At 37.1% G+C, this 21,363-nt stretch overlaps 1 protein-coding gene across 1 annotated transcript; it reads right to left on the reverse strand.

Annotated features, from left to right (window-relative positions):
- Window positions 1-1,138: 1,138 nt before the first annotated feature.
- On the reverse strand, window positions 1,139-13,664 carry LOC132562897 (uncharacterized). Its single transcript, XM_060227676.1, has 13 exons — window positions 13,575-13,664; window positions 11,866-12,004; window positions 11,128-11,358; window positions 8,725-9,948; window positions 8,273-8,432; window positions 7,591-7,804; window positions 6,199-6,297; window positions 5,770-5,895; window positions 5,404-5,580; window positions 4,964-5,021; window positions 4,441-4,701; window positions 3,541-4,260; window positions 1,139-2,885 (listed from the first exon to the last, which is right to left on the reverse strand). The coding sequence occupies exons 1-13, from the start codon at window positions 13,662-13,664 to the stop codon at window positions 2,617-2,619; spliced, it is 3,768 nt and encodes a 1,255-aa protein (XP_060083659.1). The 3' UTR covers window positions 1,139-2,616.
- Between the last annotated feature and the right edge of the window lie 7,699 nt (window positions 13,665-21,363).

The following is a 21,363-nucleotide window of genomic DNA, read 5'->3' on the forward strand; positions in this document are numbered from 1 at the left end:
ACATCAAGAAAATACCAACATGGCAACATTATCGTAATTCAAACTCAGATTCCATAAAACTAGGGCAAAATATGAACAAAAAGAAGATTTCACAAGATTCCTGTAAAAAGTACAAAGAGAATAAAAATTGGTGTTTCAGAAGACTAAGCGTCTTCTGCTTCACCGACGACACCTGCCAGGTAAACCTTTGTCATTCCAAGTAAGTCATATCATGTTATCAAATAACGTCCCTTGCTCTTAACTCGTACTGGTTTTTGATCAATTAGCAAATATATTGAAATGCGGTAACAACACAAAAGTCGTAATCGACAAATTAATTTACCATTGATATTCACGTCATTAATTACACACTTTGTGTTTGAAATTCCGTCGTGAAGCAAATCTAATGTCAAATTCAATTATTTGAATAATTCTTTTCAAATAAAAGAAAGTGTTTAAATTTAACTTAAAAACATATAAACTGCGGTGTAGACGACTCTTCCTCGGGTAAGTTTTTTTTTTTACGAAAATCAACAGGTCTTCAACATCACAACACTATGTCACTTGACAATTATACCTAATCAAGACCTCGTGAATTCACTGTAGTACTATTGAGATTCTCGTAAATTGAACGCATATCCCTAGAGAATGCCGATTCATACACAGTACTTTCGATTAAATATCTTGATGTTTCTCAATGTTAACACCTGCTAACAGTAACAATCAATAGGTCACGTACGATTATTACTATTACGGTAGATCTACGGAAAACAGTCCGCGAGATTAGTTATGTTAGTTACTGATATTAACTTGCGTTTCAAAACTTAAAAAGGATTCATAAGGGGAGATAAATCGAACAAATAAAACTTTTTGAAGTACCCACAAAGCGAAGTAATATACACATGTGCAACAATTTGGAATACTTACTTGTTAGGGTTTTTTTTTCTTAAAGTGTTTTGATATAACCTCTATCACCATCTGATAACATTAACCATATCATGAAATAATGTCTAATAGCATCTTATCCATTTCGAGAAAGATTTGTTAAGAAAGTATACCATCCAAGTAAGCATGTCCGCGATTCCCTCTTTTAGAACTGTACATAACAGCATCAAGTTATCAATGCTCTGCTACATTCGATTTAGAACAAAGTATACAGTATTTTTCTAAAATTTATTTCAATTGAAAATGCAAATTATTATTAGGTTGTGACAGAGGTGGCACAATTCTCAAGCCTCTTATTAACTATGTACTGCGTAAAATCAAATAAAGTTCACAATGTGATTTTCCTTATATATCATTTCAGAAAATATAGTATATCTTATTTCTGTTAAAGTAATCTTAAACAAAATTCTGGAATACCTTTTAATCTTCCAGGATGGCAGATTATAATTGTATTTAATCTCGAATACCACAATTTTTCTGTTTTTCTTTTTCTTATCATGTAAATGTAATACATATCTTATTGTAAGAATGCTGCCGAAATATGGAAAATATCTTCAACACGAGATCGCGAATGGTAAACGAACTTGCGGCGCAGTGTGTTTCTCTCACGTGGCTTATGAACATACAGGATCCTCCATTGGTGTTTAAGTGGGCCGGAGAGGAAGACTCTTTCGATTCAAAGTACTATATCGGGTTTACACGTAATGGAACTACAGTTGACTTTACTGCATGGCCAGCACTTTTGATCCAGGAAAATGGCGCAATACTGTCAAAGGGTGTCGTTCAGCCAAAACAGAGGTAGTAAATCTTTAAAATAAGGCTTGCAATTTGATCTATGATAATGATTACCTGATTTGCATCCTTCAACACAAATTGCTACATGAATTAAAACAACAATCAAATGTAGGGATTTTTGCACCATTTTAGACTGTCACTGATAACTGCTGTCGGAATTGCAAATCGATGTGTTTAATCCATACTTTTTGTGTTTATAATCCGTAATCAGCCGTTACACAACATACACAAAGAACATTCCATCACTGAAAAAATGTGTAACACCAGTTGCAACGACAACAAAGCTTTAGTATTGGAGTCTTTGACTCTAAAATAGCGTCATCCTATCATATCAAATTACAACTTCGGTAAAGCGCATCTTAAGATGTGACTCTTTACATCAAAAATAAAACTTTTCAACCAATGGACATACAATTTTAGTGTAATTCAAGGTTAAAGAAGACTTGGTTCCAGTGTGCTATTTGTTACATCATTATATGTCCTAGGGCATATTTGAGTGTTTAAAAATATTATGTGGTTTCGGGAAGTATCATACATTTAAGGTTTGATTAATTAAGTATGGATACTGGTGTACCTTTCGGTACTGCTGTCTTTACCTGGGATACAAAGAAGAACGCATCTGTCACGCTTCGATGCCTGGCCATGTATAAAAAGTGTCACGTTCGAAGTCAGAAGTCACAGTATATATATATATATATATATGTGTGTGTGTGTGTGTGTGTGTGTGTGTGTGTGTGTGTGTGTGAGTGTTTTGTTAAAGGTATTCTTCTAGATATTTCTTAAGGTATGTTTTGGTGACCTTCACAACGAATACCCTACATTTCAGTCTCTGTAATCAGAAACCGATATATTCTAATAAAAGTGTTCTGAATATTAGAATTCCATATTAAAATCACTCTATTCTCTGCGGTAAGTAATAAGATATTCTGGGTAGCATTGGTCAGCAGAATATACTACAAACTCCCGAAACAGCCAATGTCCATCTCCAACGACAGAATCGAACTGACCATGGCCGCTCGTACAATTGTCTCGAAGACAACTGGTATTCCGACACGGCGGTCGGCGATACTTCATCGGGTTATGGTCTTTGCATACGAACATGTTGCCTAGCAACATTCGAACCAGCAACATTTTCTTGGATCCTGTAGTCCTCTGCAGTTTATTATCTAAAACAAATGATACATAGATGTTAATCACAATCACATTAATGCTTTGCATTACAAGTCAGTTTCAAATATATATATCAAAGAAATATTGTTATTCAGAGGTGTGATGAGTAACTATGGCAATAAAGTACATTTAGTGATAAGTAAACAAAAACAAAAGCAGCCTTCATTGGCATAGTGTTCAATAAACATATCGGCCAATACGAACAGTTTGACAGATGGTAAATCAATGAAAATACGTTTACTTTTCTTGAGAAATAATCTTCTTTTTCGTTGTTTACAAATCTGTAAACAGCATATTTTACAGAACTTACATTTCAGAAACGCGCGTTAGCCCATAAGAAAATCCACAACGGAAATGTCATTTTTGCGGTAAACAATCTTTAAGACAACCGTTGTAGTTTTGTTTTAATCTAAACATTGAAGATCATTTCGTATGGTAATTCATTTCACCAACTTTATTATCAATGTGCGATGATCGTAAAATACCATTTCTGTATCGAAGTCCTATCAACATGAGTCTGTTTTAAAACAAGTTAAATCGTATCAAAACGGATCATTATTATACTTTTTTTACTTCGAAGTTTTAACAAAGTCAGTATGTATCCTAAAACATTCTCTCTGGATAGGAGATAACCTAAAGGTAATGTTTTACCTGCGTATTGGTCCGCCTTCGTTGACGTTTCAGCACCGTATATTCCAAGACCAAGCATTGCTTTCTCATTGCTCATCCTGCAGTCTAATCCCTGACGAAGAACTGTCTGAACGACCTCGGATTTCGTGCCGTGGAAGAAGTAGTGTTCGTTTATCTCTGGGAACATATCCTCATAAAGCACAGACCCATCTTTTGGTGTTGTTGCTATTTTGCCTTTGTTTTGTACATGCATGTCCTCGAGTGATTTCAAAACTTTTGATCCCTCTTCTGCCAGCATTCGAAAGTGGTCAAGACGTCTTGTGGCATATTTATTATACACATCAATGTTCTCGATACGCTCTACCTTTTCCACCTTAATTCGTCTGTGACTAAGATTGACGGCATCGCGTCCCTGCCCCACGAGTTTTTCGTCCCAAGTATCCTCGACCAATGCACGGACTGCCTTTCTAGTAGGCTCATCAGCGGGAACTAACGCCCATCGTTTTGTTGATCTACTATTTTTGGAGAGAACTGTCAAAGGGGTATTAGCTTTAAAGTTAGACCAATATGGAGGGCTGATGGGGTTATCGTGTGCCAAATTGTACCAGCTGGAAGGGGAACACCGCAATCTCTTCCTTATTCCAGATATATCCCTTATTGACAACATCCTCGTTAAATCGTTTGCCACCTTTGTCATTTGTGACATCTCTCCCGTTAGTAAAACACCTCTTCCTGATTGATCTAGAAATGTAACATAATACAAATTCTTACCCATCCGATTAAAGTCTTAACATATTGTTAACAATTTAAGCAATACCTTGTTTATTCCGTGTAATATGTGTTATCTCTTTAAGCTATTCTTATAGAAATAACTCGTTATTATTGTTAAAATAGCAGTAAGTCCGACATATAAGAACCTACCAAACTCCATTTTCATGGGCATCTTTGTATGTTTCTCGGCAATCATATACAGCTTCGTCTTGATCCGTATGGAGATACTGGAAGGGATTGGGACATATTTGGAAGACAGAAAGTTAGCTTTTATAGCGCGGGTCAGTTCTTGTGCTAACCTCTTTACCTTCTGGCTGCCACACGCAGACAGGCTTATCGAGCATAACTCTTTGGAGGACTGAGACCTACTAGAAGCTTCTTGTGTCTTCTGTGATGACGTCCCTTTGCTTTCTGTTCACAGCAATATAAACATAAATTGAAATAGATGAGGTTATCGTATCCTAAGGCAAAAAATGGTGCCAATAGAAAAATATTAATTGAATATCAACAACATTAAGCTTCATAGTCAAACGATTTACAATGCCAAATTTCGTCCTGTTCACGGTGATATAAGCATAGATTAGGATAGATGTGCTTGTCACATTCGTAAGGCACAAATTGGCCTTAAATTAAGTTAAGCTTGCGAATAGTTTTCTACACTAAATAATCTTACGTAATTTTTTCGCCAGTTCCTTATAGGCTTTGTCATCGAACGCCACAATCTTCATTTTCTGTAAATATAAAGGACTCCGTGAGACATATTTAGAAAAGAAAATCCCGAACAAAATGGAATGTATTTAGGAAAGCAGGCGCATTGATCACAAGTCATTGACGTTTTTAAAGCATGAGTGTTTCATGATGTAATGAAAAATTATCACTGGAGAATACTTGAAATCATCATGAAAACGTCAAGTTCACAGCAATCAACATTGCTTTACGTAGAATTCAAATTAGGGCCAGAGAAGTTGTTTTACAACACATTTTCAACCAATATTATATCTCTTCCATGAACGGTCGCCCGAGCGTTACCGCAGTCCTAACAACTTCCATATTGATTACACCTAAACAGCATTTCTAGTCTGTATCCAGTAGAAGAAAAATAACTGTACAAACCTTGAACTTATTGTCGGCTGTTTTTAAGAATTTAATGCAGGTATCAATGGTAACAGCAATAGCTACATCGAGAGGGTACTGAAGCATTTTTCCACAACCCATCACAGGTAAGACGATCGTTTCAAACCCAAGGTGTGCACTCTTTTGAAATACTGATTCTATGATAAGAGAAAAGTTCTGAAAGTAAAAAACCATGAACACAATTACTAAATATTTCACTTGTAAAACTACAAATGTACAAAATGTGTTCATTTCAATTGTTCCTTAATTTAAATTTTCTTTATTTCTTGGTTTTTAGATTGTATATTTTTGTCAATTTTGTCAATATGTCGGTATTTGATATTAGACGTTGTTGAGAAGTATCACCTGGTCAGAAGATGAGTCCTGTCGTGGTTTAAGTACAACTGTGGTCAGGTTCTTACAGGGCAACTTGCCACCGTCACATATAATGATTCCTTTGTCATCATACATTTGTTTGGCGACCTCATAATTCTAAAACACAAAAATATTACTGTCATCATACATGCCTTAGAAGTATTATTTTGGGGCCTACAGCGCAAAACATATTACTTTGAAGTAAGATTGTGCTTGCTGAGTTTCTGTTCTTTATTATAAACTTATAATTGTGGATACGCAAGTTCATCATTGCATTAATTTTGATTGAGCCATGTTGATAACCTTTAATTTTCATCATTTGTAAGTTTAGATGTCATGGAGCCAGCATCAACACAAACAGTTTATAACATACTACCAGTACCCAGTTTAAGAGCAGGAATGAATTTCTCTATACATAACCTGAGTGAGTTCGTCGCCTCCTCTCCTGGCGTATGCACGAGATATCAAGCCCTCATTGATTTCCAAGGTTTCACTAACAACACTCACCATGACATCCGCCTGACAATAAAAATGGATTACGGACTAAGGAATTCATATGGTATATGTACGCATGTGAATCTCCACATAAAAATGGAACATAAGAGTTCCTTGTCCGAAGAAAAGAAGAATTCTTCGGGAAACACTCACTTGTGTTAAATATCCCTGAAATCTAGTATTCTGAAAACAAGCGACCTAATACATGAGCATATCCTGATAATTAACATTTAGTTTCTTACATAAAAAACTGCATTTATTTACTATGAAGGAAAGTAACACTGTGGTTTTTGTCATAAATAAAAGTGCATTTATTTACTATGAAGGAAAGTAACACTGTGGTTTTTGTCATAAATAAAAGTGCATTTGCTTACCAGTAAGGAAAATAACACAGTGGTTTTTGTCATAAATAAAAGTGCATTTGCTTACCAGTAAGGAAAATAACACAGTGGTTTTTGTCATAAATAAAAGTGCATTTGCTTACTAGTAAGGAAAATAACACTGTGGTTTTTGTCATAAATAAAAGTGCATTTGCTTACTAGTAAGGAAAATAACACTGTGGTTTTTGTCATAAATAAAAGTGCATTTGCTTACCAATAAGGAAAATAACACAGTGGTTTTTGTCATAAATAAAAGTGCATTTGCTTACTAGTAAGGAAAATAACACTGTGGTTTTTGTCATAAATAAAAGTGCATTTGCTTACTAGTAAGGAAAATAACACTGTGGTTTTTGTCATAAATAAAAGTGCATTTGCTTACTAGTAAGGAAAATAACACTGTGGTTTTTGTCATAAATAAAAGTGCATTTGCTTACTAGTAAGGAAAATAACACTGTGGTTTTTGTCATAAATAAAAGTGCATTTCCTTACTAGTAAGGAAAATAACACTGTGGTTTTTGTCATAAATAAAAGTGCATTTGCTTACTAGTAAGGAAAATAACACTGTGGTTTTTGTCATAAATAAAAGTGCATTTGCTTACCAGTAAGGAAAATAACACAGTGGTTTTTGTCATAAATAAAAGTGCATTTATTTACTAGTAAGGAAAATAACACTGTGGTTTTTGTCATAAATAAAAGTGCATTTGCTTACCTGTCAGGAAAATAACACTGTGGTTTTTGTCATAAATAAAAGTGCATTTGCTTACTAGTAAGGAAGCAAATACTGCAACATCGTAAAGAATCACAGAGCAGTGAAAATTGCTAGTCTAAGTTTCATTAGATCAGCCAAATAAGAGTTTATTTACTCTTTAGATGATCTCGGGTATAAATATAACAATCTCCTTAAATAACAAATGTATTATTAAAGCTATTCCCCTACCTTTTCACAAGTGACATCTCCTTTTTTGATAGACAGCTTAGTACCGTTGACTTCAATGGAATCTGATCGAGTTGTTTGCCGTGAATGTGATTGTCTTTCTGGCTTCTTTTGAAGTATATGGGCGATTTCATTATCAAGAGGTTCCATGGATAGAACTGGATTGAGCAATCCAAGCATAAGGGCAGCCCCGATGTTATTTTGGTATACCTTTAAACTGCAAAGGCAAAATAAGCATAAGATGCCCATGCTTTCGTCAGTCCAATGCTTTATATATCTGTTTGATGGTTATCTGTCGTAAATTGGGTACACTTCTATGTGTTTGTTTACTTCGGGATAACAAAACATCTGGCTTTTCTGAAAGAGTTACGTCTGCGGTCAAGTAATAGAAAACATGGCAGACATGATAAACACGGTAATTTGCATGCGTGTATCAAGTACAAAATACCCTATTTAAAAATAATGTGGTGCAAACAACAATGAATTAAGCATATATTTGCGAGGCAATCTTACTGAACAGAAATTGTAATTTGTAAACCCACCTCATAATTCTCGAAAATGTTTTTTTAAGTATTCCACTTCCAATCATATGTTTATGTGTTAAATCATGATCATCGGGGCGTTTGAATCGCTAACGTTGTATTTCACTATGTCTCGGTCCATAATATACAATGGGAACACCTACCCAGAGGAGTCGTCCGATCTGCCAGTGGTCTTGACTTTTTTTATCGGTTTCTGCTTAAATTTGACGTCGATTTCGCAGTCCTCATCTTTCTGGAAATGGGTAATGAACTGTTTGCCAAGGGAAGATTCCAGACACACTGCAACAATATTTTTTTCTTCGTCTGCAAAGAAATGCGTCATTTATTGAGATTTAAGTGAGTTTTGCATATCCTATCTAACCGCCCATGCTACTCCTTAGTGAGTTCTAGGAGCTGCGTGATGACAATCTATGAACTACTGGACTGCATACTGTTACATAAAAGTTTGTTAGAAAATATAGTTATATTATTGACGTTTATTTAACAGGAATACAAAAGAACTTTTTCAAATCTTACATATGTCGTACAGAACTAATTTTCATTGGGGGAACTTCTCCTGTCTTAAAAGTGAAGAAATGTTCATTGAGGTGCTTACCATCGGCCCATATTAACGACGTATCTATTTTGATGGTTTCCTTTTTGTCATCATCTCGAGCATTAAATTTCTTCAAATCCATATGTCCAACGGCGTCAGGTCGACTGTGACCGCTTCGGGCTCTAGTGTCAGACCCCTTGGCTCGGTCATGTCCTTTCCTGTCAAGTGAATGATTGTGCCGTCGTTCATTTCCTCCGTCTTCCGACGAAAAGCAAGAAGACTTTCTTTTTCCATTCCCCTCGGGTTTGGATGGTTCGTATGGTGAATCTGAACCGTTACCTCTTCCGTTTTCAGGAGGATATGAATAGTTACTCTCCTCTTTCCGAGGGGAATAATCCAGTTTGTGGTTCCCAGGGGAATATGAACGATCACGGCTAACGTTCCAAGGGGAATAAGACCGATCACGCCTGATATTCCCCGGGGAATAAGAACGATCACGCCTGATATTCCCTGGGGAATAAAAACGATCACGACTACCATTCCCTGGGGAATAAGACCGATCACGCCCGCCATTCCCTGGGGAATAAGACCGATCACGCCAACCATTCCCAGGGGAAAAAGACCGATCACGCCCGCCATTCCCTGGGGAAAAAGACCGATCACGCCCGCCATTCCCTGGGGAATAAGAACGATCACACCCGCCATTCCCTGGGGAAAATGAATGATAACGCCCGCCATTCCCTGGGGAATAAGAACGATCACGACTACCATTCCCTGGGGAATAAGAACGATCACGGCTGCCATTTCCTGGGGAATAAGACCGATCACGACTGCCATTCCAAGAACAAGACAGGTCACGCCCAGAATTAACTGGGGAATAAGACCGATAACGCCTGCTATTCCCCAAGGTATATGAACAATCACGCCCAACATTCCCAGGGGAAAATGAATGATAACGCCCGCCATTCCCTGGGGAATAAGAACGATCACGACTGCCATTCCAAGAACAAGACAGGTCACGCCCAGAATTCCCTGGGGAATAGGAACGATCACGACTGCCATTCCTCGGGTAATATGACCCATCACGCCCACGAGAATCCAGATAAGATGACAAGGGGTCATTTTCCGTATCCGGATACGGTGTTCCTGGATATGTGGTGGCTTCAAGGGAGTCACCGACTCTCAGAAGTTCTATAACCGTATCATGAAAACATGGAAAGTATGGTTGAAAGTAAACAGGCTGGCCAGAGACGGAGTGAAACCGGGAAAATACTTGTTGTAACACTGAAACAGATGAGAAAATCAATGTCAAACGATTGATTTTGTAAATAAACAGTATTAACCGTAATATATCTGTGGTGCGAGACATAATCGAATTGTATAGTCCGGACTGATACCTCATTAGGCTGTTGCAAGTGCACGCCCAGAAGAATAATGGGTCAACGGGCATATCATATCTGTGTTCTGAAATATGTCTCTGACTCTTAAAATAAACACATTGGTTCGACCAAAAGAAAGAACGAGTCAATGGAGGCCGTCGCATCTGTGTTCTGAAGTAGGTCCCTGACTCATTAAGAAACACAATGGTTCGACCAAAAAAAAGAACGAGTCAATGGGTGCCGTCGCATCTGTGTTCTGAAGTAGGTCCCTGACTCGTTAAGAAACACAATGGTTCGACCAAAAGAAAGAACGAGTCAATGGGTGCCGTCGCATCTGTGTTCTGAAGTAGGTCCCTGACTCGTTAAGAAACACAATGGTTCGACCAAAAGAAAGAACGAGTCAATGGGTGCCGTCGCATCTGTGTTCTGAAGTAGGTCCCTGACTCGTTAAGAAACACAATGGTTCGACCAAAAGAAAGAACGAGTCAATGGGTGCCGTCGCATCTGTGTTCTGAAGTAGGTCCCTGACTCGTTAAGAAACACAATGGTTCGGCCGAAAGAAAGGACGCTTGAATCGGTCCCGTGTATTTGCTTTCTGAAGTAGGTCCTTGACACTTACAAATGGAACGGTCGAAAGAATCTGCGCTCTGAAGTAGGTCCTTTACTATTAAAGAAATAACTGTACGTCCGGTGGAAAGAGCGAGTCAATGCATGCTGTTGTATCTACGTTCTGAATTAGGTATGTGACTCTTAATGAATTAACTTTGTTCGCCCTAAAGAAATAACTAGACAAAGGATATCGTTTTATCTGCGATCTTCTATGAGCTATGCGCGGTAGAAGTTTTAGCGATGAATGAAATAGCTAACAACAAGATAATGACAGTGTATTCACAAAGCATTTTCTTTAAACTCACAATAGATAAAACACGACTCACTATGAACAGAAGGGATATTAATACGAAGACCATTTAAAACGTACTGAGATATTCAAACAACGTGTTCCGGAAGGCTAAGCGTTTTCTTGCTGCTTCAACCGTTATACACATCTTGATCTATAAGAATACAACAAGAGAAAAACACATACCTTTTTGTATGTTCCTCCCTATCCTTACAATCAGCAACGTTCCTTCATCGACAACTACAGGCCTAGCGTCTGGCCCTATTCCAGATTTCCGGCTGTGTATATACGTGTTGAGTCGCACACGATCGATGATATCACTGTTTACCACAACAACTCCACAAGGACGAGACTCAAGTTTAGATATAAACACGTTCTGTGTTCTGCTTCTCAACTCGTTTTCACATTCTGTAATATCTGAGAATAAGAATAGCAAAAAAAACTCAATTTATTCTAACAGGCGTTTATATGACATGGTCAAAAACATGTTGAAAAATCTTATTTTGAATAAGGACTTTGGTGTTTCTTTATCTATAATGATAGCACGAAACTCGATAAATTGGGACTATCTAGGCCACAACCTACGTAAAATGATCACAAACTGGAGTGCTTTACAATATGAAGTGAGGAAAGGTTTCACAAGTTCAAACAATTTCCGCAATAGGATTATTTGGGTTTTTTTTTCAATTTCGTGGGGCCGACATTTTTCGGTTTTCCCAATTAAGCAAGTTAACGGGAATGAAATTTCACGCGCGCGTTTACGAACGTATCCATGGAAACAGGCACACAGCAGAAATTTCCTGATGTTTTATTCTGTGTAAAATATTTGCAGGTTTATAACGCACCGTACTCTTTAATGACAGCAATCATACCGATATTGAAAATTCTGCGAATATTACAAACTACTTAGTATTCGAAACTTACCTGTAATTGGACACCGGAACAAGATTATTGCTACTTGGTCCACATGTCTGTGTCGGTAGGTGGCGTTCACGACGTTAAAACAACACTCTTCAATCAACGGAATAAATTGGGAATCGTCGGGCAGCTTCTCGGCGTTATTCTAAACATGATAGACAGGAAGCATTTATATCCAATTTCTATTCAATTTAAAATTGATTCATAATGTGACATTGTTTTCTTCTGCCGATATTTCGGATCAATTATCTATCTAGAGATCACAGAGGCGTCCTATTTTTTCTATCTTTATTTGTCTTTGAAAGACTGATCTTTCCCTTCTTTTCTCTTCTTTGTTTTTGCTCTAAATTATAAGAAATTTAAACATTCCATTGCAGAAATAGCGATAATAATCTTAAACTTCCAAATCCAAAATGGTTTTTCCTGATCAGTCCCAAAATCAAACAGGCACAACTAGAGATAAAAGGGAACCTACGCATGGAATTTGAGAGATCCATTCTATACTTCTCAAGAAATAAAGATAGCTTTCAAAGTTAAAATCCAAGATAGCCGCCTGTCGACCATATTGCCTTTCTAATCAGATCAACAATAAGTTGGCACAACATGGGAACAAAGGGAAACTACACATGGAATTTGAGAAAGATCCACCCAGTCCTTCTTAAGAAATAGCAGCAATAATCTTGCAATGTCAAAATCCAAGATGGCCACCTGTCTGCCATTTATTTTTCTGTTCAGACCAAAAACCAAATTGGCACAACTAAGGAACAAAGAGAAACTACAAATGAAAATTAAGAAAGATCCATCCTATACTTCTAAGGAAATAACGATAAAAACAATTGTTTACGCACTGACCCAATATCTCAGCGACATACAGAAACAATACTGAGTAGAGAAGGTCAATGTAAAGTATCTTTTGGATGTTTTTCCTTAACAAAAGAGTGTATGCTACTGAAGTTATCGAAGAGCTAAACAAAAATGTTTCAGTTACCTTAAGTTCGCCTTTAAAATAACCAGAAATCCATTTACCATATCCATCGTAAACAAGCACAAAAACTGGAAATCAAAGACATAGCAGTGCCTTTTATACAACATTATCCATTCACCTCTATGAAACTAACAAATACAATTTTCTTTTACGCTGTATGATAAAACTGATGGTTGCGACTTCCTTTTTGTGAAGTAGTTTCTAACATCCGTGCTCCCTCAACTTATGAACTATACATGCCGCAATTGATTCGATGTTCAATTGCTTGTGTTCAATAAAATCGATCAAGACTGTCGCGGAAGATCCTTACTGTTCCTAAATATCTGGTCATATCCTTTCCTGAGTCCTTATGTTTTATTCCCCATACACTAATTCAGGTTTTGTTTAAGCCGAACTTAAACTTTTTGAGCAATGGTTCAAAACCTCAAACTTATTTCTAGCGTGTTATGTTAACACCGCCATTGTCACCGCCGGAAGAAAATTTATCACTATCAACTCACTTTTGCAACTTGTGTCGAAGGCGAAACAAAATTAAGTCTTCCTATGTTTTCTGTCAGTTTTTAATTTCCTTATCAGCACGTCTTTGACTTTACAGGACTGGATAAAAAATAGTATACACCCTATATCAAACATCCAACTTATTTATACATCCGGGTCACTGTTGGGTGTATAATGCAATTTATTATATATACTACAAAAGTAAATTTTTCTTCAAAATATAGATACGTACCGTGGATGTCGCTACTATGACCTTGTATGTGTCGATATTATTCAGATATATGTCCAAAGGGGAGCAGGACGAACTTGAAGCGAACGCCATATTGATTCAACATCGCCCAACAACAAACTCGGTATAGATCTGTCACACTTACAGACGTAAATAGCGCAAATGGAAAATGATGCGGAAATTATTCTTTACGGAAGTAGGTCCTGCTTGCTCACGTCCGGCTATATGGAATATTACATAGATCTGTAAATCAAAACTACTTAGGATTTTCATATCTTTTCAGTAATTTAGAAGGGCCAATCGAGCGTGTGCTTTATAACGTTCGTTAATATTTTATTTTGTTGCTTGCTTGCTTTTTACTTCTTAATTGACTCCAGTCGACTATTTTTAAACGAAAATCGTAGTTTTTATTCACAAGTGTTTTAATATTATCAATTTTTGTGTTGGTTTTGAAAATGGGATATTTAATCACCGAGAGTCCTTTAACACGACAAAAATCATCCTTCGGCGCCAAACAAGTAAAAAAAATCAATTCATTCTAATATGAATTATACGCAACTTTAGATTTTTGGGATGTATGTTCTTTAATCAAAACTGTAACCTTTGGGTTTACCTGGGAAACTTACCGACACGAGAAGTTTACACTATACATAGCAATGCCATGTATAGTAAACACGATAGCAGTCATTCAAGGAATTTATAACTGTTGATAAGCTTACCGTGATTAATGCTATCCAGAGTATCGACCAATAGAAAAGCGGCTTTACTTCCGTACAAATATAAATAAACACACATGACATTCATTACTCACATGAACATTAAGCATATATTCCGACATAATCTTTCCTTCAGAAATATCTTTTTTGATTTTCTGATCCCATATGTGTTTTAACAAATATCTGTTTATTACGCGCTTTAAAGATCACAGAAGGCTTTTAAGGATGAACTGTTAAATCAATTTAATATATCATAATCATTTGAAAATAAATCCTTTCTTCCTTAAAAGCAAGACTTTTTTTTGTAAATTCCCCCCATTGGATAACGCCATTCTGTGGACTGGAATATATGCCATGTGTTCTTCTTTCGGTTTTCAGTCTATTAATTGTAAGGGGAAATCGGGGCGGGGAAAGAGGAAGGAAATCAACTCGTCGTTAAAGTGTTTATACACCAACGTCGATCAGCTGAGGAACAAATTAGACGAACTTTTGATCAGAACAAATATTGAAAGTCCACAGATAATTGGAAGTTAAAGCAAAAAATAGCAAATATACCGTGTTCGAATCTGAATGTAATATCGAAAACAATTTTTCTATGTTTTCTAAAATTTGGATTCTCCCACCTTCGGGGGGATATGATTGAAGTCTTCAAAATTACGAACAGTTTTTGTGATAGTAACGCTGCTGGTTTCCTTAAATTGTGGATCGACAAAGTTCAAATTCAGCTGACAAGGGGTCACTCCTAAAAACTTTACATGCAGCACTGTAAACTTGACATCAGGAACCATTCTTTTACTTTGCGTGTGGTCAAAATATGGAACAATCTTCCGGAGTATATTGTATCGGCACCAACAGTTAACTCTTTCAAAAATAGATTAGATGAACTCTGGGCAAATCAAGAACTGGTATATAATTATAAATAAGAAATTCTTTAGTTCCTGGATCTGACGTCTCAAATAACAATAATTACAAACATTATCATTGTATCACTGAGACCGGTATAGAAGATCATAACGATCCTGCACTGGTAATGAAATAAACTAAACTAAACTTTTGTTTTTGCGAATCTCCGTTCGGCATGGCTTCGATTGGTCATGAAAGTCTAGCGGAAGTAAATCTTAACAGGATTTTTACAAAAGTTTGATTATTCTTATATACAGAAGCGACTCCCGATCGGATAGCAACCCTTTTATGAGCACGTGCAGGAAAGTGAAATGAATTACGATCTTACTTATTGTCCATACCCCCTTCGCCCATTCTGTTCCGGGACTTCAAAACAACTGCGTATACGACACTCCGTCTCCTTGAATAAGTCTCATTTCTCATGACTTAATTAAATCCTAATTCCTTCATCGTAGGGATTACAAATGATCGATAGAAAAAGGTTGATGAATGCACGACGTACAGCCGCCATAGCGTAGCTATATACATTTTACATGGAAGAAACAACTTCAATTTAGCCCAAGGTAATCATGTTTATTAAGTAATCTCGTCTCATTTCATTCCATACTGAACATTTCTAAACTTATTAGGTAAAAAGGATATACATTTTTGGTTAATAATCAATGTACAAATGTAAATAAAAAACATTGCTTCTTATCATTTTCGGGTGCATTTGCCAGCCAACTTGTGTCAAACATATCGAATATAAATGTCATTTCACAATTACATGTGGGTGTCTTCATGAACATTTTGGTGTTATATGTAGATTTACAAGACAACTCATGTATTTGTTATCATTAATGTACTCTACTACATCACATGCAATTAAATGTAGGACGTCATTTTCAATGGTAAATACTTAGGTTAATGTCACGTCACTCGACATTTCGTAGTTTTATCTAAAGCATTTTTGTGATTTGTCAGTTGCAACCAAAACATGATATGTTTATACACAACTAACATTTCATATTAAAGACTTGGTATGAATAAAGCAGACCTTCAGACCAATCTGATGTCCCTCTCTGTTATTGCAAGCAATGGTATTTACAGTGTAATAATTGCCACATTATGTAGTATGTTAATAAAAAGTAGCTCTCATTAAGCGCCTGTAGATATACGATGTACTACCTTTGACATATACATGTATATAACCTATTTTTGATAAGAAGCAAAGAAAATAATTATTTTACGGAACATCTGCAATATTGAGGCATGTGACTTCTGAAAAAGAATTAATCAAACTTAATAACAAATTCATTTGCAAATAGAAAATAATCAAGTGGCTCTCATCCAGTCTTAAATGGTATATAGCAAACAAATAACTGAAATAAAGGAGCAAAAGTAACAAAAACCATTTTAAAAATAAGACAAAAATTTTAACATGTAATAATTGTTACATACCTCAATTATTACAATATAACGGATGATGACTGACAAGTTACAAAGTGGAGAGTCAACAAGGTTAATATTATCAACCCAAACCTAAAACCCTTCCTCCTAACTCATCAAATCCAAGAATTTCAATTTGAAATCCGAATAACTTCTATCCCTAACCTTACTTCCGAACCTAACAAAGATCAAACCATATACATAGTGTAGAGACGATAGGGTAGATTTTAACCAACCTTTGCCCCAAAACACTACCATCTAACTCAACAAAATCCTGGAATTCCAATTCAAAATCCTTAGAACTTTAATCCCAAACCTTATCTACTAACCCAACAATGATCTGGAACCTCAACTCCCAATCCCTTCACCCAGCTCAACAATGATCTGGAACTTTGACTCCCAATCCCTTCTCCCAGCTCAACAAAGATCTGAAACCTCGACTCCCAATCCCTTCTCCCAGCTCAACAAAGATCTGGAACCTCGACTCCCAATCCCTTCTCCCAGCCCAACAAACATCTGAAACCTCGACTCCCAATCCCTTCTCCCAGCCCAACAAACATCTGAAACCTCGACTCCAATCCTTTCTCCCAGCCCAACAAACATCTGAAACCTCGACTCCCAATCCCTTCTCCCAGCCCAACAAACATCTGAAACCTCGACTCCCAATCCCTTCTCCCAGCCAAACAAAGATCTGAAACCTCGACTCCCAATCCCTTCTCCCAGCTCAACAAAGATCTGGAACCTCGACTCCCAATCCCTACTCCCAGCTCAATAAAGATCTGGAACCTCGACTCCCAATCCCTTCTCCCAGCTCAACAAATATCTGGAACCTCGACTCCCAATCACTACACCCAGCCCAACAAAGATCTAAAACCTCGACTCCCAATCACCACTACCAGCCCACCAAAATCCTTGATCCCAAACTCCAAACCTTATATAGCAACCAAACGAAGCTCTGAAGCCCTGACACCAGACCTTACCTTCTGACCCAACAATGTCTAGGAACCCTGATCCAATATACTACTCTACCTCTTGACCAAACAAAGTCTCGGAGCTCCAACCACAGACCTAACTTCCAACCCCAACAAAGGTCTGAAACCTCAACCCAGAACCCCTATTTCCAGCCAAATGAAGATCTGGATCCTCACCCGTAATTCCTACTCCCAACTGAACGATGTCCTGACAAGATCTGATTTGATCTGGTTTATTAAACAATTTAATTCATGTTATAAACAGATTCAACAGCATCATCGACTGTACCCTAAATCTGTTTATATCCCCAACAATCACCTGGTCCCCTTATTACATTTCAGGTTAAGATTAGAGACCTTTGTGTCACTCAAGAAAAAATGACAGCAAAAGAAATGTAATGATAACAGATTTAAATCCTGTCAAAGCAAAAGTAAGTATGTACTAATAACAAATGAAAAATTCATTGATCATTAAATAGGATTACGTTGAATAATTTCCACAGTAAAATACTGCAATATTCCATTGTAAAAAAAAAATATATCACAGACGTTCATGAGATTAAGTAATTTGGTACACCTCTTATGATAGTTGATAACAACAGACTCATTGACAGAAATTAACATGAGCATCTTGATATTATTAATACTTATTTCATTAAACATTACTAATACGAGAAATGCTATCTAATACTTCTACCTTTTAATAATACACTCATTGAGTAACAGATAATACCATTCTTATTTTCATTGGATTTAAATACATGACATTGTAAAGTAACGCATTACTCAAAAACGGTAAATACTTAACGAAGATATGGTGAAACAATGGTAAGCACTCAAACCAGGTAAGGTAAACAATGGTTAACACTTTGACCAGGTAAGGTGAAAGAATGGTTAACACTTTAACCAGGTAAGGTAAAACAATGGTTAACACTCTAACCAGGTAAGGTGAAACAATGGTAAACACTCTAACCAGGTAAGGTAAAACAATGGTTAACACTCTAAACAGGTAAGGTGAAACAATGGTAAACACTCTAACCAGGTAAGGTAAACAATAGTAAACACTCTAACCAGGTAAGGTGACACAATGGTAAACATTCTAACCAGGTAAGGTGAAACAATGGTAACCACTCTAACCAGGTAAGGTGAAACAATGGTAAACACTCTAACCAGGTAAGGTGAAACAATGGTAAACACTCTAACGAGGTAAGGTAAACAATAGTAAACACTCTAACCAGGTAAGGGAAAACAATGGTAAACACTCTAACAAGGTAAGGTGAACCATGGTCAACACTCTAACCAGGTAAGGTGAAACAATGGTAAACACTCTAACCAGGTAAGGAACAATGGTAAACACTCTAACCAGGTAAGGTGAAACAATGTTAAACACTAACCAGGTAAGGTAAACAATGGTAAACACTCTAACCTAACTGTGATAAATTCTTGCCCCTCTTTAAACCCCTTGGACTGACCTACTATGACCTCGAAAATCCCTTTAAGTTATATTTGCTAGTTAGCATCATCAAAATGAGTAACCAAGTAATAAGCAAATATTACCATTACAATGCATTGTCTTATGTATCTTGGACAATTTTCACTAATATTTAAAGGCAGCTGACAGGGATATCTGCTTTGACCTTATAAAAACTGAAAATGGAGAGCATACATGACCTACAAATATTCAGATAAAACAATATTCAAAAAGAAATAAGACTTAGTACCTTCAAGTGACATTAGTTAATCACTTCACTGAGCTATATATATATATATATGTATATCTCATGAGAAGAAAAGAATCTACCAATGAGAAGAATACATTGAACATATTTATCATCCTGCTTCATCCTTCAACACAAAATAGATCAAACAAGATGTGAAACACTATGTCACTGGTAGCAACAAAATTCTGACATGGGACATTAAAACTGTACTAAGCAGGCATGTGTTTATTGCATGCACACTTTGTTAAACAATGTCTACATTATGGTGATGATTTTTTCATACTTTCAAATGTAGGTCCAATGTAACTGTCAAGGTCACATGACCACCAGAAAGGTCTTGTCACAAGGAACACATATGTCAGAGATGAAAGCCCTACCTCTTAGAGTGCAAAAGCTATCGCAATTGTTAATTATTTTCAAATATTGGTCAAAAGTCAAGGTCACATGATAAAAAAAATTGGCATTACCAGAAAAGAAGGAACACACATACCAAATATGAAATACCTATCTCTTACAGTGCAATAGTTATGGACACGGTTATAGTTAGCAACAGACAAAAAGAAAACAAGAAAACACTTTCCCCCCAGTTCTTTTGATCCATGGGCATTAAAACTGAAAGCAGCTGAACTATCATTAAATGTGATATCACAACATTGATCCACGTACAAATACTAGTCAACATTTTGCGATTATTTACGATCAATCCATATCATGATGATTCCAAAGCAACTATATAATCTCAGTAAAAGACAATCGACAACTTCTTAATGTGGACATGAAATCACAAACCATAATGTTGCCTGTGGAAACAACCTGGTTATAGGAGAAGAATTACTGAAAGCTAAATATTTGTGAATGTTATCTCGCACAAAATAACTCTCTCTCCTGATAGCATTGGGGCTTGTATAATATCATAATACGGTTGTCCCTATATATTACAAATCATCTACAGTGTAATACAACTTAAAAGACTCCCAGTGAAACATATTCTGATAACAATGTCAATATAACACTCTATACCATGTCTTTCCTGATTCTTAAAGATTTAACTTACAAGTACACATGTAGATATCACATAAGTACTAACAAACCTATGTTTTTGGGGTTTAGTTGGCAGGTTGGCATTTTAAATAAGTTGACAATGAACTTTCACCAAACTTGCAAAATTTCTTTTCCTTACATGAAAGAACAGAAAAGTAAAAAATAATCAGGAATAATGCATATGACTCTGTTGTCTTTGCAGTATGACTCTGTTGTCTTTGCAGTGTGACCCTGTCGTCTTTGCAGTGTGACCCTGTCGTCTTTGCAGTGTGACTCTGTCGTCTTTGCAGTGTGACCCTGTCGTCTTTGCAGTGTGAACCTGTCGTCTTTGCAGTGTGACCATGTCGTCTTTGCAGTGTGACCCTGTCGTCTTTGCAGTGTGAACCTGTCGTCTTTGCAGTGTGACCCTGTCGTCTTTGCAGTGTGACCCTGTCGTCTTTGCAGTGTGACCCTGTCGTCTAGTCAGTGTGACCCTGTTGTCTTTGCAGTGTGACCATGTCGTCTTTGCAGTGTGACCCTGTTGTCTTTGCAGTGTGACCCTGTTGTCTAGTCAGTATGACCCTGTCGTCTTTGCAGTGTGACCATGTCGTCTTTGCAGTGTGACCCTGTCGTCTTTGCAGTGTGACCCTGTCGTCTTTGCAGTGTGAACCTGTCGTCTTTGCAGTGTGACCCTGTCGTCTTTGCAGTGTGACCCTGTCGTCTTTGCAGTGTGACACTGTCGTCTTTGCAGTGTGACCCTGTCGTCTTTGCAGTGTGACTCTGTCGTCTTTGCAGTGTGACCCTGTCGTCTTTGCAGTGTGAACCTGTCGTCTTTGCAGTGTGACCCTGTCGTCTTTGCGGTGTGACCCTGTCGTCTTTGCGGTGTGACCCTGTCGTCTTTGCGGTGTGAACCTGTCGTCTTTGCAGTGTGACCCTGTCGTCTTTGCAGTGTGACCCTGTCGTCTTTGCAGTGTGACCCTGTCGTCTTTGCAGTGTGAACCTGTCGTCTTTGCAGTGTGAACCTGTCGTCTTT

This window comes from Ylistrum balloti, unplaced genomic scaffold (assembly GCF_031769215.1).
Source record: "Ylistrum balloti isolate Yb309-2 unplaced genomic scaffold, AGI_CSIRO_Ybal_v1 Utg369672, whole genome shotgun sequence".
NCBI classification, from domain to species: domain Eukaryota; kingdom Metazoa; phylum Mollusca; class Bivalvia; order Pectinida; family Pectinidae; genus Ylistrum; species Ylistrum balloti.

Excerpts from the sequence above, each read along its gene's own strand:
- LOC132562897 (XM_060227676.1), bottom strand. The coding sequence starts at position 13,664 with ATGGCGTTCGCTTCAAGTTCGTCCTGCTCCCCTTTGGACATATATCTG. Across the intron at positions 8,433-8,724 it reads GTCGTTAATATGGGCCGATG|ACGAAGAAAAAAATATTGTT; the intron begins GTAAGCACCTCA and ends ATTTCTTTGCAG. Across the intron at positions 5,581-5,769 it reads AGGACTCATCTTCTGACCAG|AACTTTTCTCTTATCATAGA; the intron begins GTGATACTTCTC and ends TTTTACTTTCAG.